This window comes from Crocodylus siamensis, chromosome 13 (assembly GCF_052110815.1).
Source record: "Crocodylus siamensis isolate JL-2025a chromosome 13, ASM5211081v1, whole genome shotgun sequence".
In the NCBI taxonomy this organism is placed as follows: Eukaryota; Metazoa; Chordata; order Crocodylia; family Crocodylidae; genus Crocodylus; species Crocodylus siamensis.
This window is the reverse complement of record NC_143407.1, coordinates 34,162,986-34,181,171: the sequence shown is the minus strand read 5'-3', so window position 1 is coordinate 34,181,171 and position 18,186 is coordinate 34,162,986. Positions and strand designations below refer to the sequence as shown.

General features: G+C 40.2%; 1 protein-coding gene across 4 annotated transcripts in view; it reads right to left on the bottom strand.

Moving 5' to 3' along the window:
• BCAS3 (BCAS3 microtubule associated cell migration factor) overlaps positions 1 to 18,186 on the bottom strand; it is a 457,217-nt gene that overhangs the window by 355,780 nt on the left and 83,251 nt on the right. For all 4 annotated transcript variants that reach the window (XM_090025357.1, XM_090025360.1, XM_090025358.1 and 1 more), the window contains exons 10-12: positions 14,757 to 14,833; positions 12,850 to 12,933; positions 4,369 to 4,539 (exon numbers count right to left, since the gene is read on the bottom strand). In XM_090025357.1, coding sequence (XP_089881483.1) covers positions 4,369 to 4,539; positions 12,850 to 12,933; positions 14,757 to 14,833 — 332 coding nt within the window. The remainder of the gene's footprint in view (positions 1 to 4,368; positions 4,540 to 12,849; positions 12,934 to 14,756; positions 14,834 to 18,186) is intronic.

Below are 18,186 nucleotides of genomic sequence, written 5' to 3'. Positions count from 1 at the left end.
TCACTCTATCACAAACATTTAAAAGAAAAATCAAGCTTTTTACTTTTAAATTCCCTCATATTTAAACTGTCAAGTAAATGTTAGATGTTTAACAGATTTATATTCGGTCACAAAACTGCAGACTTTTAAGAAGGGTCATTATTGTGGACTAAATGTGGGTGGCCCAGTTGACGAATTAATTAGGAATAAAGAATCAAAGGTCGAAAGAAAATTATTTTTTCTTTAAAACTCAACCCACTAACAGTTTATGCATTTATTTCCCATTATAAAATAGGGACATCTGTATAAGTTTATTTTTATCCATTTCAACTAATTAACAGATCCAAATAAATAGCCATTACAGCTAACTGAAAAGTTTGCTAACACGTCATTAAAAAGAAGTTTAAACAAGCACACGAACCTTGTTAACATATTTTGGCTAACCACAAAGTTACTTAGGCTTCTTGATAATTATTTTTATTCAGTTTTCATATATAACGTGACAGCCAAATCCAATAAGTCAACATTTCTACACTTTTCTTTTAATGACACTATGGTTCAAACCTTTTCAAAGTACCACTGTTTTTAAAAGTAGGAACTATCGCCTAAACAACTGCCACATGCGAGATTTCACCGAGATGTCCACCTTAATAGGGTTTACTAAAAATATTTTTTTCTCCAGAGATTTACCACGTTTAAATTCAAAGATTTCTTTGTTGTTGGGATGTGTGGTCTTTTTCAGCAGAGGGCTAATAAGATTTCAAATTAAGGAACCGTTTGCTACCGTATCTCATGAAATACCTTAAGCATGTTTGCTACATTTGTGATTGCCTATGAAAAAGGGTAGGCCGGATGAAAGAAAGGACTTTAAATCATCACTACTAATACTTCTGGCCTAACTATTCAAAACGTGCTCCACAGTCATCTTCCACGCAGGTGAATCTGCACGCCTGCGCACACAGATGGACGCAAACCACCGTCTCCAAGGTCAGCAGACGCTCTGCTATTGTAGGCCCTACGGACTGCGTTTCCCCTCAAAACATTTCATGTAATTCATCTTCCTCCATTTGAAAAGAAACGAAGTCACTTCCTAAAGTGTTGGCAAAAGACACTTGCTAACTCTCCATTTATTTCATATCTTTATATCTACAGTTTCTCATCGTCAAGAGGTTGTTCTTCTGATGATACAGTTGTTTGATTCCATTAGATCAAGGATCGGTAACATTTTCCAGCGTTGTCGCGCTGGAATGACCCAGCTCCAGTTAAAGACAGGCTGGCAATAGGACCCAGGCCCTGCTACCACTTCCCTCTGCTACCCAGCTTCAGCACCACATGGTCCAAGTGCCCAGCCCAGCAAAGCCTCCCACCACTGATGGCCCCCCAGCACCGTACCTAGACTCCTGGTGGCCCCGGGAGAATTTTTAGTATCGTGCCCCCCTTTGCCAGAGATAATGATGACAATAATCAGGCAACGGAGGGGGGGAAAAAAACAAAAAACATTTTCAGGCCCCCTTTCTGTCTGGGCCCTGGGCAGCTGCCTGGTTTGCCCATGCCTGTGTCCAGCCCCGAGGCCCCCGCTCCTTGGGCTGAATCCAATGGCTTTGTGGGCCAGATCTAGCCTGCAGGCAATATGTTGCTGCCCTCTGCATTAAGTTATGGGGGACAGGGCATTGTAATTGGTCACTGTACTACGTCAGATAAGGGGCTAGCTTGGAAGAGAAGGAAGGACGTTCTCAGTGGCACATTGTGAGTCAAATATTCAGTGTCTCTGAAAATCACCCCCAGACCTAGGATTGCTTCTAAAAACTCTTTGCAAGTCATGCACAAAAAACAGTGGTTACACAAATCACAGACTGCAATACGTGGAAAGGGTTAACCTAGTGCAGAAAACAAATGTATTTGGCATCACTGATTCCCTGTGGTTTCCTATGCAACTTAGGAAGGCCTAAATTGGCAGTAGGCACATACATCCCCTCCTTCCAACAGAGGTAACTCATCCAGTCCACAAATCCTGACTCTTCCCTTTCTACATGGGTAGAAGCAGGAATGCTACCCAGTGTCGTCTCATACCTGCCTCATCCCTGTGCCTCACTTGAAACGCAGCAACCCCATTTAGTTCAGCACGACTGCTCATGTTTAAAAGGTCAGACGTGTGCTTAAGTGCTTTACAGAATTGGAGCCTTAATCAATTATGCTGCAAAACTAGCCATGTAAACCCAGCGAGTACAAATCTGTGCCATCTACACACTAACATGCCACTTTCTGCAGACCCGCCTGCTACAGTCAGCGTGAGAGCAGGAGCACTGCCAATCTCGAAGGCACTCGTCGATTCATGTAATGGGCAGAATTCGAACTCTGCCATGTTCGAGCTAAGCAGCATGCTCAAGATGGATTACTTCCATTCAGCAATGGGGGAAACAAAGGGAGGGAGGGTTGGCAATGCCCCAGCAAGGACTGCAAGTGCACAGCACATACCTTATACAGGAAGGTACCCTGTAGAAGCAGAAAATTCAACAACAGACATTTTCTAGGCCTCTTAAACACAACTGAAAATATACCCTGTCTTTGTCAAGCCTCCTTGACACACCCACATTTTTGCCTGAAGATATCCAAAGGCCATCGGTGATGAGAAAAACAAATGGCAAAGAAGGGTTATTTTTCCTTTCTTGGAAAATTGAAAAAAAAAGTAGGAAATTCTGAGACCCAAGTCTCACCACCAAAAACAAATTATGAACTCCAGTAGTGCTTTCAAATCCCAACTCATAATAATGTGAACAACTAAAAGTTATTTCTGTGTTCAAGAATACTGTCTACATCAGGGTTTTAAGACAAAACCTAAATTGTTTTACTGGCAATAATGGCTTATTTATGCCAGTGAAGTATTGCTTGGGCAAAGCAAGCATTGTCATTTTTTATAACTACTTTTCTACAGTCTTCTTTAGGTTTGATAGGTCCCTACTACTGTTAAGGTCAAAGGACAAGTTCATAAAAACCTCTAAATCACATATAACAAGACTTAAGAAGCTAAGATAAATCATTTTATTTCTCAGCCTATGCAGAAGCATCAACACAGACAATGACCACCAGAAATAATGACCACATTAAACAAGGCTTCATGAGAAATTTATGAAGTAGGATTTTTCTTCTTTTTTTTTTTTTCCTGACATTAGAAGAAAAGTCAACAGAATTTTTTTTCCCGGAAACAAAACAAATCCCAAAGGTCAACAGATTTTTAAAAAACGGAGTCTCTAAAATCTTAAATAAAATAATCGTGCTATTTTCTTCAGGTTTTGTTTTATTTGATTTTTGAGAAAGAAGGGTCTTCCATCCAAAATAAATCTCCTTTCAGCATAGTATGGATGTGGCTAAATATTTCTTTGAATTAATTCCTGGAAGCAGCCAAGTATATTATATTCCTGGATAGAAAAATATTGTTTGTACCTTCAGTTAAGAAATGTACTTAACATCACTATTGATTATTTTTAATATTTTACTAAAATAAGATGCACACAATGCACCTAGAACACAGGAGGGGGTGGTGCTGAACTAGGGGCATATTTTGTGTTGTGTTTTGTTGGTTTTTTTAAACTAAATGCTGATAAATACAGTATGTAAAATCTCAATTTACAAAATAGTAGGGATCTCACCTGAATAAAGATTCCCAAATTAAGTTCTTAAAAATTAAACAGAGAGAAGCAAACATACAAGACTCTTATGATACCTTCACTTTCATAAAGAAATTTAGTTCAGAACATTCGTCTCAGTTTAAAATGGTTGATGTAAAAAGTTTGCCCACTGATAATTTTTCATGGTACACTGTACCGTGTAATGTCACCGTGCTGTTTTTCTGACAGCACAGTTCATTTTTATGATACAGTTAATGACTCGTTAAAATGCAGACTACTGCTCCTTAACAATCAAGTTTTGAAAAGCTAAGCAATTGCAAAATTTCTACCCAAGTTACATTACATAGCTAGCCAGTCTCACGATTACTGCTTTTGCACACCGTGTCAAACAACTGACCCTCTTTCTAGGCTGCAGTCAGAATTTCCTCTACACTACATATTAATAAATGTAATCGGACCGTGCATACTACAACCGGTCAGTATAAATCAATGTCAATTCTGAGCAAGTGTTACAGACGCAAACAGTGACATTCCACACTTGATGTTGTCAAAATGTCACGTAAATATGTATTAAGGGCTAAATACATGTTGGCTTAAATTCAGATCTGAATAGCACTTCCTTTGCCGCAGCTTTGTGCATCTGTAAATTTTGCTGACCTTGCAAAAATCATTTGCAAAAAGGATACAATTCAATTTTTAATTCAAAGCTTTTGTGAAAGTTAAGGGGCTTCAGATGCTCCCCCCGCTCCGCAAATTGTATTACCTGCCCTTCTCCAACAGTCTCAGTATCAATAACAGTGATGATTCCAGGCACCAGAGGACTTCGACGAGTATTGCTATGAGCTAAAATTTCTTCTTCAGTTGCTCCTGATGGCAGCGTCCCTGTCAGCTGTGTAACTACTTTCCCAACCATTGTAAGTCCAGTCTTTATTGTCTATAAAAAGAAAGAGACTCAATAAATAATATTTTAGAGCTGTTTTTCATATCTATGCTGAATTTTTCCCAACAAAATGAACACTGCAACTGGACTGCACCATACACCAGGAGCAGACACAATCAACTAAATATGCTGCCACATAAACCACATCAGACACTGCATATATTTGCACCCAATGCTAAAGTTTGATATGTGAGATAAACCTTTTTTATCCAAAAAGTTAAATGTATTTTCGTATCTCTTACCAGTGGTTTCTAAAACATTATCAAAAAAGAGAAGTAGTCACTGTAATGTCTCAGACATTATATTGATTTTTTTTCTTTTTAAGCCAATATTTTAGTTGCGTATTCTAGAAGGTGCTGAGCAAACCCTCCAAAATTGAAGGTATTAGAGTTCATTGAGATTATAGTAAAAAGGGAGAAGTGATGGTGAATAGTGTGTGCAGCACAGAGCAAAGACAGAGATCATGTTTCTATAACCATATAGACTTGTTGCTTTGCTCTCACGTCAGACATAAATATAACAAAGTCTGTCCTCTATCTCATCCGAAAGTGTTACCCCAGCGATAGTACAAAGCAGTAAATGGTTGATGCAGCCTAAATCAAGCAATATGGGGATCAGAAGTGCTGCACAGAGAAATACTCGGGACCAAACCACATTCAACTTATTCTACACATGACCAGTCACAGTGACTGTGACACAAACCAGTAAGACAAGAAGGATGTGGCCCTTGAGGGGTACAATGGGGAAGTATTCACTTTTTGCAGGTCTATAACTGCTCCAATACATGAAATCAGAACAGCAAAATTAAAGGCTGCACCCTCACAGTACTGGAGCAGAAGACTATATGCACAGCATAAAAATCCATTTCCAATAACACGACTTACTGTACTGTGCATGTTTTCCAGGCATTGCTTTGAAAACTAGTTCCCTACACTGGCCTTTACACTTTATAGAAATTGGATATTTTTGGGGTGGGGGAAGTACAAGAAGGGAGGAGACAGCTTAGGTAAGAGATGGGCTAAAAGAATGAGAAAAAAAAATAAAGCTATACATCTTTGCAGATTGCTGTTGAAATCTAAACTGTATCTCTCTGGACCATGGATTGAGCTTTATTTGCCTATAAAGCATCCGGCATATTATGGTGCTATATAAATAAGAAATAATAATAGAAGAGTTCACAATGGAACAACAGTGTAACAAACCAATTCTTAACTAAAAAGATGAGCAAAGCTGTATACTAAATTTCCAAAGGAAAAAAAAAAAAGAAGACACAGAGCACAGACTGAAACCAAGAATAAGCCACAAATCAATTGCAACTGCTTTGTTTAGTGCTAAAAACTCAAACTGCAGTGATTAGAAAACACATTAGTGTTCATCAATTAGCAGCCAAACGTTTGTTTTAATAATTCATAGGAAATGACTTACACAAAGTCTGTTAGTGTGTTGTCAGGAAAACCTCTGAAGGACCAACAGAATTAGGCGCCACATTGTATTGATGGCAATATCTAGCCAGGAAGCCTGATTAACCTCTGAGGTGCCTCCGTTGATGTACTTACCCCATTAATGCTAATGGAGATGCTACCACTTAAAATCGAGCCAGGTCTTTATCAAAGGGATGCCTTTTGGTTTTAAAAGTCTTTAGTAATATCCTGCCATTTGCTTTTTATCCACTCTTTTTATACTCGCATCAACAAATGAGAATAAAACAAACTGAAACAATGGCACATTCAGAAGATGGAAAATAATATCCAGAAAACAATGGGATCTGAATGTTTCCACAAGACTGCACTCCAACGCATAGACCATCTTTAACAAAGACTACAATACAGCTCAATAATGAAGAGCATACATGGCACATGGATACTTTATGCAGCAGGAAGAAGAAAGCATTACAGGCATTGTATGAAAAATATCCAAAAAGATTGTAAAGCCAAGAACAGGCTAGAATATGCCTTTTTAAGAAAGTAACTGTACTATTACAGCAGATAAATTAGATTACATACAGAAAGCATACCATTTAAGGCTTTCTGGAAAATAAATGCTGTATGCTTATCTAGCAAACCAAACTACTGTCATATGCTATACTAGGCTTTGACTGCAAGATGGCTGAGAAGTAATAGGTGTCCAAAGATTCGGCCCAGTCCATTAGGACATAAATAACAGTGCAAAACCATTATGGCACTTACTGTCTTATGCTACATGTATATTTGAAAAAACTTCCCTCCTAATCTTTACCCTTTCCCATGCCATATCAGCTGTCCTCCCTATCCATTAGTACTAATGGCCTTGCTCTCACATAAGCTGTTAGTACTCATTAAGAAGTTATCAGGTAACAAGAGAAAACAGATGCAGTTTTTGCCAAATCATTTTAGCACCTAGGGATTAGAAGACACCAAGAAAGAGTCAACTAAAGCAGTTATTAGGTGACAAGAAAACTTGGCTTATTATCTGATCTTAGACATTAGGCAGGGCATCAAAAATGTTGAACATTTAAATGAATTCAAGTTTGTATTTTATTTCTTCCCTCTTTTGTGATGGGTACTGACAGAGTGGATGCTAAGCGATGTGTTCATCCAAATGTTTCATTCAATGTTTTCTTGTAAATCTCTACGTACAATGTTCAAATGAACAAACTTTTTGCACAAGGAACAAAACCAGCATCTATAAACACTCCCTTGCCCTTGCTCAAAAATCCCCAAAATCATTTGACTTAAGACAAATGTACGCACTTATCCTGGTTAATCTAAAAATGAGCACATCCTTAATTAGCTGAGAAAATTTAAATGCAACATCCTGTGACTGTTAATCTATTTAGTTCCAATGAGTTTTGAATGACAAAGCAACAGATTGTTTCTATGTCTCACAAAGACCCTGAAATCAATATGAAAAAGCTGAATTTTTCCAAAGAAAGAACCTGTAAGGAGAAACAGGAACAGCTGAAAGAACAAAAGGTGCTATTTATACAAATGTCATTGATAATAACATTCTGAATAAGGTCATAATTCCGGATTTGACCAATTATAGACACAGAGTTAAAGCAAACTGTTGCCGAGCCCCTGAAATAAAGCGTCGCTGTTTCCTATCCGCAGTCTCGATGAGAACCAGATATACTGAAATACAGCCACAGAGGAAATGAGGACCTATTGGCAGCACATCCAAAGTGTGTGGAGGGATTGCCTACTAGGCCACCTAAGTCTGGATGAGGTACAGCAAGGCCAAGCTAGATATCACTGAGACAGAGTGAACCAAAACGGAGGATGAATGGACCTCATTCCTTGAGGATGTTTCGCCAGCAGCGGAAGGAACCTCAGAAGTCGGAATGATAGCGCCCAATAGTTTTCTTATTAGATGACGTGGTTTTCATCTGAAATTTGTAGCTTTTAATTAATGTGTGTAAAGTGATGGGTGGTTAACAACGTGTTAATTTTCTATTTCCAAGGACGTGGCATTCAATCAAGCTATGGAAACGGTCGCTGCTGTGTTAGAACAACATTAATAGCAAACAGACTCTAAACAAATGTGATGAAATGAAAACAAGAGCAGGGAAGTACAAGCTTCACAACTGCAACAGCAGAAAACAAAGTTCATGAGACAAGCATTCCCAGTGGAATAGTGAAAACCAGGATGTTCAAGACAAAACTTTTCTAGGCGGCTAAAACTTAGATGGACATGCAATAAAATCATAATAGAGCAAGTTTACTTCTATTACCGTCAGGATAAAAAGGGACATATTAACCCTTTGGCATCAGGACCCACCATCTCATAATATGACTGTGGTTTCGAACTTGGTATGAAAAGTTAACGGGAGTTTCTAGCACTGCCAGCTAAAGGGATTAAGGATAACTGCTGAATTTGTTGATTAAACAGGAAGCCTACTTCATAAGCTAAACCTCTGCACATCACATTAGGGGCAATAAAAGCTGCAAGCTGCCAATGTATAATTTCCCCCCCCCAATCAAATAAAATACAATTACAGTAAACATTTTGTGCCACCATTGAGCCCTTCCACAGAGGATTTCCAAGTGGGACCTCTCAGGGGAAGCCCCGTCAGCAGTAGTTTAACTAGGTTAAAGTGAATGGGGCACCAGTCCCCGGTACCAACTAAGAGAGGGTGCTAGAATCACCTCCCCAGGGAGTCCTGCACTGCCCCTGCCTGGCTATAAGGGCTGGGCAGGGGCAGTGCTGCACCAAATAGTATCCTTAGGTGGGACACAGGGAATGAGTGGATCTAGAGAAATGGTGCTCCCCATCCCCCCTGGGAGCCTTTGTCAGAGCAAGCACAACCCTGCACCCAATAAGTATGTACTGGGCGGCAAGGAGGGGTGGGGGTAGAAGCAAACTGGGCACTGGGGTTGGCTCTCAGGGAGGCCAGCCACAGGGATGCTGCTGCTGGAGTGGAGCTGATGCTGCTTCTGCAGCAGTAGCAGCATACACCACCACCCAGGAAGGTAAGCCTTCCACTCACCCACATTTCTCCCCTCTTTCCCTGCCAACTATAGCGGTCAGCAAACCCCCATGCTCCCCAACCCCAGGCACTCAATGAGCTTGCTACGACTCTGCCTGTTAGTCTTTCTGCTCAATTTTATCTCCTCCCTTTGCATGAAGGTTTCTCCGCTTGCCTCAATGAGAGGCTGGAAGCAGGCCAGGCAAAAGGCTGAAATACAAGGTCATTTGAAAAAAGAAGAATTTTTATGGGACCACTTCTGAACTCAAAAGTGACAGAGTAGGGAATAAAAAAAGGATACCCACTTGAAAAGAAGCTAACACCTCTGCTGATCAAAGGAGGTGTATCCTAAACCAGTCCACGCTGATAAGATATAGTTGCAGTTGAGGCCTGAAAATGAAGGCTTACTTAAGCAAGCAATAAGGCTGATGGTGAGGTAATAGGAAGGGCAAAGGGTAATAGATATTTGGAGCGTGTATTTGTCAGTGAGGTAAATCAGCGTCTCAATTAGTAGGAAATTGCACGTTACTACCCTAACATACGACTGTATGAAATCAGTGAAAACAGGGTTGTCAGTTTTGCCTCTCTGCATCCGTTAGAACTGCTAACTTAAATGCAAGAATGACACATTAGTAAACAAGCAGTCTGTAATATTTGCAGTTGTAGTGCTAAGCACGGTACATATGCAGAGTAGACAGTGACAGCCCCCCCCACCCAAAAAAATGTATAGGCAAAAGACACAGAGGGGAATAGCACACAAGCATGCTGAACAATGGCACAGCTGCAAATGTAAGACAGTTCCGCAGTTGTGGGGAGGAAGGAGGAAATATAGGAAAAACTTCTTCCACGATCCAAAACATCTCGGCAGCCCTTGCACTTTCTAGTATACTAATACTGAGACTAATGCTGAGACAAACATGGAAGCTGCAATGGCTACTCCAACCAGGATGCCAACTGTATCATCCTCAACTCCAGTACCAGGCAAGAGAGAAATCACCCAGGCCAACACTGTACAGCAGCAGCAGCCAAGAGCTCCACATCTGGACCCAAATGATAGTGGTGACCCTCTTTTCCTAATGCTCCCATACAGCATGAGGCAAGGAATGGAGAAAAAGGTGCAACGTTCCAGCCTTCAGCCACTGGAGGTAAAGCGGGCAAAAGACCAGGGATAACCTGAAATGCCACTTCATCCTCCCAGCCATGAAAGAGTGATGCTTTACACAACTGGTCACAACCAACCACGGTTTGGGAAATCTAAGAATTGGAAAGAGAAGCCTGGCACCAATGCGTTTGATGATATCCAGATCCAAGTGAAGCTTCCCCTTCTGCCCTGCAGTATCAACCCAGAAGTCTTTTCCCAAATGCTAGAAGTTTAGTGGCATTTTTTGCTTTTGGCTGAATGCATAAAATGGACACGGTTTAGTAGCAAATATTATCTAACAGCTTTCTATCTCAGACTACTACTCATGTTAAATAGAGGGGAACAAATGCAAGTATTTTGTCTACTTGCACCTATTAATGGAGATGTGTGATCATTGCTTTCGAGTTTGTACGTACTGGGCTCAATGAAGGAACTCCTAGGTGAAATTCTCTGGCCTGTATCACACAGGAGAGGTCAGACTACATCATTATAATGGTCCCTGCTGGCTGTAAACCTATTAATTTATTTTCTTGTTTAGAGGCTCTTTTGGGCTTTATGTTCTGGCAGATACTCCCTGGCTACATTTTCCAGTCCCTGGAACAAATAAGTAAATAAAATTCACCTTTATCCTGTAGGGAATACTGGACACATGTTATTTAGCTATATATAAGGTTTAACCATGCTGTCTGTGGCTTGGTCTACTCAAAGATATACCAGCCCAAATTCCTTACTTTCTACTACGGGGTAGAATTAAGTGCATTACTTTCTACTATGGGGTAGAATTAAGTGTAATAAAAAATTCAGCTTAGCTGACCACCGCCATGTAATATCACACTGAGCTGGTTATTTTCCAAATCCATTAGAATTAAAAACAGAAACAAAAAGATGTTACATGTTAAGATGGAAAGCATTGGTTCTATTTTACACTGATGGTGGAGGAACTCAAAATGGACATTATGGGTACAACAAAGTGGGAGCATCTGCACAAGATGCTACAGTGCAGTATCAACAAGCTGCTGCACCATAGCTCATTGCTATGGCGCTGTAGAGTTGCTGGGCATGAACCGGGATGGTGACACTACTGCACGGCAGTAACGAGCCACTGCACAGTAGCATCTAAAAATAACCATGCGGTGATGGTTACTGCGCAGTCATTTAGCACTTGGTTAAGCAAATACTAAATGACTGCGCAGTAACAACTGTGCAGTCGGCTGCTTGAGTAGACATGGCCAGCATGCCAAATAGTATGCTAGGGCCAAATATATTTAAGTGCCTAAGTTGTATTATTTGGGTGCTTAAATATAATCCTATTTCATCCTGTTCAGCTCCCTGAGAAAACACTACCGTGAAAGGTGGGTGAGTCTCGCTCCTGCTTTTTCCAATAAAAGTAGGCTACAATAAGCTGACACGCTAATATTTTTTCATGGACTTGAGCAGGGTGGAAAAGGATTGTGCTTAGGTACCAAAGAAGTGAATGGATTCATGCCAGTATCTTCAGAAAGACGGAGATCCCTTTTCTCTCAGCAACATAAAAACCTGTGATTTTTCTCTCCCTCCAACCACAGCAAGATGAGGTCCAAAAGCCATCCCGAAGGAACACATTCATTTTTATATCTTATTTGTTTTTATATGAAATAGCGTGACCTTTGCTTCTCTTTGTGGGTTCCTGAAACTGTTGTTTTGTTCAGTGTAGTTGTACTTTCTATTCCATGCTGTCATTTCAAGTCTCTTTGCAATGCCTATTATTAGAAATGTTTTGTTCTGTATTTCACAAATCAGAAGACTAGTGGTTGTATCAAAAGCTTGTAATCAGCATGAAGTTTGCCAGCCAACACCAAAATTTACGTGTGTGTGTGTGTGTGTGTGTGTGTGTGTGTGTGTGTGTGTGTGTGTGAGAAAAAGAAATGACTTAGACAAATGCTGTAGGCAAGACCTCTAGGGGGGAAAGAAAAGAAGAAAGAAACAATTCCTCAGTCTTTTGGCTAGCTTAAGATTTTTCCAAGCCGCAGTCTTCCTCTCACACTATGAAAACTCAGACACTTCCACAAAAACACAGGGGAATATTATAACGCTGTTAAGACTAAGCAAACCAGAGGCAATGGTATCTGAATGTAAACATTATTAGTAAGATTTGAAGACTTTGAAGAAGGTTGTAATAACTAGGCTGAGTAATGTTCTCCAGGAGTATTTTATTATCTTTGAAAACGCAGTAAAAACACAGTACTGGTGTCAATGTCTCCATAATGTGCTAAGCACTACTGTATTCATAAAATTAGCATTATTAGGCTACGAGACCAGTCACTCAAAGAGCTGAGGCCTGATCCTGCACACCTGGAGTCCTGTGAATCAATCTTCTGCAGCTGGTCGCATTTGACTTGATTTCAGCAAGCCTGCTCTGTGTGAAGAGGGCTGCTAGCAGGATTGCAAGCTGAAGGTCTGCAATCCTGAAAAAGTGCTGAGTACTTGCTGAAAAGTGCTTGACACTGGAAACCCCTGCTCAAGTCAATGGCTGGAGGGAAAGTTGCAAGATATCATAGTTGGTATTGGCCCTATTAAAAAAACCCAACAACTCGCAAACCTAATTAAAGTGTTGGTTTTTTTCCCTTTTTTCCTTTTGTGAATGAGAAGAGGGGGGAAAAAAATCCCAGTGGCGTTCAATAGGAAAACCTGATAATCACTGCACATGATAACCTCTCCCAGCAGTTGATGATGTACTCACTTTGGCAGCGCTAATGACTGTGGCAGTGTAAGACTGAATGTTGTCTCCACAGGCTCCACCACGGGACTGATGGCATCGGATCAGCTGCAAGAAGAAAGACAGCCAGCAAATCACTACTATTAAACTATACAACCCCATAACCCATTAGCATAGCTCTTATTTATCATGTATAGTAGTGTGGTTTTTTTCATACAAATAGCAAAAAGCCCTGCTGAGACACTTAACCCCTTTTTATAATCTTCTGGGTGCCACCCAGACTGTCGCATGCTCAACTTTGGTTTTCAATTACAAGATGAGTAGTCACTAAGAATTCATAAACTTTGAAATGGTGGGATTTTTGGTCTGGCAGCGTTACCACAAATAAATTTAAATAAATATAATCAAAGGCTTTAGCCATGTCTATGTAACATTAAATATTTGACATGCTAAGAATTTGGATGTGGCTTATTTCTTTTTTTCCTTTTTTTTTTTTTAAAGACTCTAGCAAGCAGAAAAATGACAAAAGCAAAAGTTAGCTACATTCACATTTCTAATTCTTCGAGGGTTTTCAAGCTTCAGTACGTTAACGGCTTGGATACTGGAGTTGCAGGGCTTCTACCCTGCTCTTTTACTATTAATCTCTGTCCCTCCAAAAAACAGGATGCCTATACCCACTATCAACCAGGAAGAGAGGCAGAACGTGGAAACAGATAATAAAAAGCTGCTCTATCTAAATAAATCAGTAAACGAGTTGCTGATATTTATTGCTGCTGCATGCATGTCAAAACTCTAGCTGCTGCATTCCCTCATTTTTACTGAAAAAAAGAGGACCCCACTAAAAATAAATATATGCTCCAGCATATGCCCCCTTCCTGATTATATTAAAAGAGCTAAAATAGTTAGAGAGGAAAAAAAGACAATATGGGAATCACAAGTGGAAGAAGTTACTTTCAGACACAAGAGTGCTATTTGCATTTCCAGCAGCAGCAGTACTCATTAAGTTCACAGGCTAATCTGCAAGTCCGGTTGCTACGCAGCTGACCCCTGAACTTGGCATCGCAACACAAAGCAGCCCTGAATTCGGACAGAGATCAGCTGTGCTTGAAAAGGTGTAGCAGCAGGCAAATGCATTAAAGCTGCTTCTCTCCGCGTCTTTGGCTCAGCTCTACCAACAGCTATTTTTGTCGTGGGGTTTAACCGAGCGGAGTCAGGCTACTTTAAAACGCAAACCATGCACTGGTGACGGGGGGCAAAGTTCTCAAACGAGTCTCGTTTTAAATCAGAAACTAGGCAGCAGAATAAGATTTGGTAAAACAAGTGCTGATCACACTTTCACCAGCACCTAATGCTTCTGTGTCTTTTTTAAAAAATAAATTACAAATCAAAACTAATTCTCTATGTCAGTGTTTGGAGAAGGCTGTGGCCTGATAGGTTGACCTCGGAGGCCGGGAGCCAGGAATTTTTGAGTTCTCCTGACACTGCCCACTGACTTGCTGTGTGGTCTTGGACAAGCCCTTTGACCACTCTGTGACTCAGTTTCCCCTACTTGGGAAACAGGGACAAGGATAGCTACATACTAGGTCTCACCGGGGTTGAAATAAAAGAGTCCAAATTATTTCTGAGAAGTGTTAATTGCAGAGTAACCCACATCAAGCAAACACGAAACCTTTTTTCTGCCCCTGCTATTTTCTTTTATGCCTAGGCTCTGCAAACGCAGAAAACTGTAACAGGTAGAGCAAAGTTGCAATCTAATTGCAGACAAAAACTGATGGTAAAAAAAAATAAAAATCTGTATTTACACCTACCTTCACTATCAAACTGCTTTTTGAAATAAACTATAATATTTTTCATGCTCGTGCCTGAGATTTTATGAAATTCATTCTAGTATCTGTCTTATGGGAAACATACAGATTTAACCACTTCCTTACCTTATTTTCTGCATAAGCAAGCCAACGGCTTCCAAGAGCAATGGGATTCATATTTGGCCCTGGACAAGGATAGCAGCCTGAAAATTTTCAAAAAGGCAGCATTGAGAAATATCTTAATGACTTCTTACAAAGAATTTTAGCTATTGCCAAGAAAACAAAAAGTCTAAACAAAGAGCTTTCAATTGCTCATATCACTCAGCAAATGCTTACATTTTTGTAGTTGAAGATAAGATTGTGGCTACATGAGCTATTTTATTAACAGTTAATTAAGTGTAAATGCTAATTTTTCCTTATGCTTGGGTTTCTTATTTTAATGTCACCTGGAATGCTAGGGAAGCAGAGATTTCACAACTTTAAAAACCTTTCAGTCAAAATTTTGTGCAAAAATAGCTGTTAGCTGAAGCTGTTGGGAGTTTAGGGTGGGTTTTTTTCGCATTTGGAAAAGTAGGTTTTTCTCCATATTTTGACAAAATTAGTTCTAGATATTTACATTATAATAAATTTAACTTCACAGAATGCCTGTTGCTTGTCGACAGATGCAATGAACTCAAAATCTTTTTTTCCAATTTGTTTATGCGTAGAGACCCCTCATCTGACAAAGATTTATGCACACACTTAACTTTATACACTGTGAATGAACTACTGGCCCATTTGAAATCAATGGCAAAATTCCCAGCGACTTCCATGACCCGGGATTTCATCCTGTGTGCTGTTCCACAGCATCACTGAGACGGACCATCCAGGTTATCAAGGCCAGCTCAAACATGAGGGCCTTAAATAACCCTGCCTACAACTGCAAACAGTGCATGATAGGTATTGTATGCACTTCCATGCATCGCTTCAATCAAGGCGCTTTATTTCTGGTTTGTCAGCCCTCTTCTAGTCCAGAACTAAGTCTCTTTTAAGCAGGTTGTCATGCCACATTAAATGCCAAGTAGATTTTTCAGGATCATTTTCACCAATTTGAGCATATCACCACAACGCCAGTTCATTGCAATCACTGCAAACTAAAATTTACTCTCGGGGAAGGGGGGGGGGGGCTTGAAGAGGGAGAGGGAGACCCAGGCAGTAGCATCAGGACCAGCATCAGGGAGAGCCTTGGAGGCTACCGGTCAACCCCGGGCCGCATGCAACCCATGGGCCACCAGTTGGACCACCCTGACATGGAAAATTCAGTCTCTCTCATACAAGTATTTAGCAGCAAAAGGAAGAAATAGGAGCACAACCAGTCATATCAGCCAAACAAATGTACCACGCTTGAAAAATTGCAATTAATCCACTTTTTTATATATAACTAAACACCTTTTTGAAAAAGAAAGTGGTTATTGATCATTTGAATGAGCCAAAGTCCATTTAGAACTGTAAAATGCCTTTTTCCATAGATCAACAAACAGTCTATACATAATGTCTAGCATTATCTCTGAAAAGCTACAGCTGCAACAGTGGCCGTTTTTGTTATATGTATCATCACTTTCAAGGTAATTAATTACAGGAATTGGATTCAGTCAACTTGATACAGAACTACTCGCAAATCAAGTAAATTCCAACCATGAACTCTATACAGGTCAGACACGCAACTCACTCTTAAGCTTTTCTCAATTAAGAAAAAAAAAAGCAGCAACTTCCCCACCCCCTTTGTGACTCCATTTGGCTTGGAGTCTTACAGTAGCACGAACGATACACAACGGGTATATTTTATGGGACAAAAAGCAAACTGTTTTTCTGCTATCGTCCCCCTCTACCACCTCAAACAAAAAAACAGCTGGAGTCAGCAGAACTTCATCCACCATCCACTCAGCAAATGAAGAGACAGCCAGCGTGACCCATCAGGCCTTGATATCCAATCATTACAAACATAACTCTCTTAAAGATTAACTTTGACTTCTGCTAAACTTCAAAACAAGTGAAGAAAACCCCATTCTAAGCAGCAACAGCAGTAATTTTACCATGTGTACAATGAAAATTAACATCACGAGAAAGCAAAACTGACTGTCCAGAAGACAGTAATTTCCAATGAAGGTATGGAGAGGTCATCTGAGAGAAGATCACCACGGGGAAGTCTTTCAAAAAGGACAGCAAATCATGCAAGTCCTTGGCAACACTTAATCAAAACAGGGAATTTTTCCCCCTTGTGTAAAGGTGAAAACTTACTGAAAACTAATTTAGAGGCTTCACAATATACAAATAACTCTTGAATTGCAATCCTCAAAATAAGGGTTGCCATTATGGGATCCATACTGCAACGAAGTCCTTTCCTGATCCTCCAAACTAGATGCTCCTCCACCTGAGAGATCAACTGTGTTAGATGTGCGCTCGGCACACTTATTACACAGTGGCAGGCCTTACAAAACTCAGTGGACACGAAGGTGTGGTGGTGAAGGCAGCCTGATAATTAGGGCACTTTATGAGAGATGGGAAATGTAGGTTTGAATCAAGATCCTGGATCTTGAAGTGCGGTTACTAGACACTCCAATCCTCCTATTGCTATGCCACTCTGAAGAAAAGACTGAAAGATTCATTGGACCAAAGCATGGGAGCAAGGCTCTGCAGGTCAGGGCACTCAACTGGGACTGAGGTATCCCAAGTTTAGTCTATGCTCCTAGACTGCTCATTCATTTTACAATGAGCAGTCAGTAGCTTTATGGATCCCTTTGAGCATCTAGCTCTTGATGACCAGAAAGACAGCTAGTTTGAAGGGCCAGCATTTTAAAATGCCAGTTTTTTCCCAAACAAATAAGGACTATCGCAATTAATGGCACAACAACTGAAACTGGTCCCTCTATTTAGACTTGAATGTAACACACGCTGGCCTTCATAAGAACAGGCATTTTCATAGACACTACCATATAATTTTATACCTTTATGAAAAAACCAAAATGCCATGTTGGGAATGAATTGGGACCCATGCACAGAGAAAGGGTATATGCAACCCCACATTCTTTCTAAATCCAATGCAAGTTGATATACTGTTAAAATGTTTCTAATTTATATGTGCAACAGAATAAAATGGGGGGGAGGGAAGCAGAATTGGCCATAATGTCATTGTATTTCTTCAATCTCAAGACACTACTGGCATGTTCCTTCTTCGAGAACATGCACTAGGGACTCCATATCTTCCTCTATTTTACAGTCTTTAAAAGTTTCTGGTTATGATATTTATCACTTTTTGTCTTTTTTCCTCCTCCATCTTGACCTGGATTCTGGTTTCCAATGAAAGTCTCTTCAGTAAGTTGTTCTTTTCCATCCTTTTTTATTTGACCATACTATAAAAATCTCCTCTTTCCCCATGTTTACTGCTTTCCTTTCCCAGGCTCTCTCTCATTTCCCCTCTGCACATGCACACTAACCCTCTTTGGTATCAGTAACAAGGATTCTCCTCCTAATGTGTACAACAGGCTTTCCTCCTCCTTTTAATGGATGTCCCATGCTT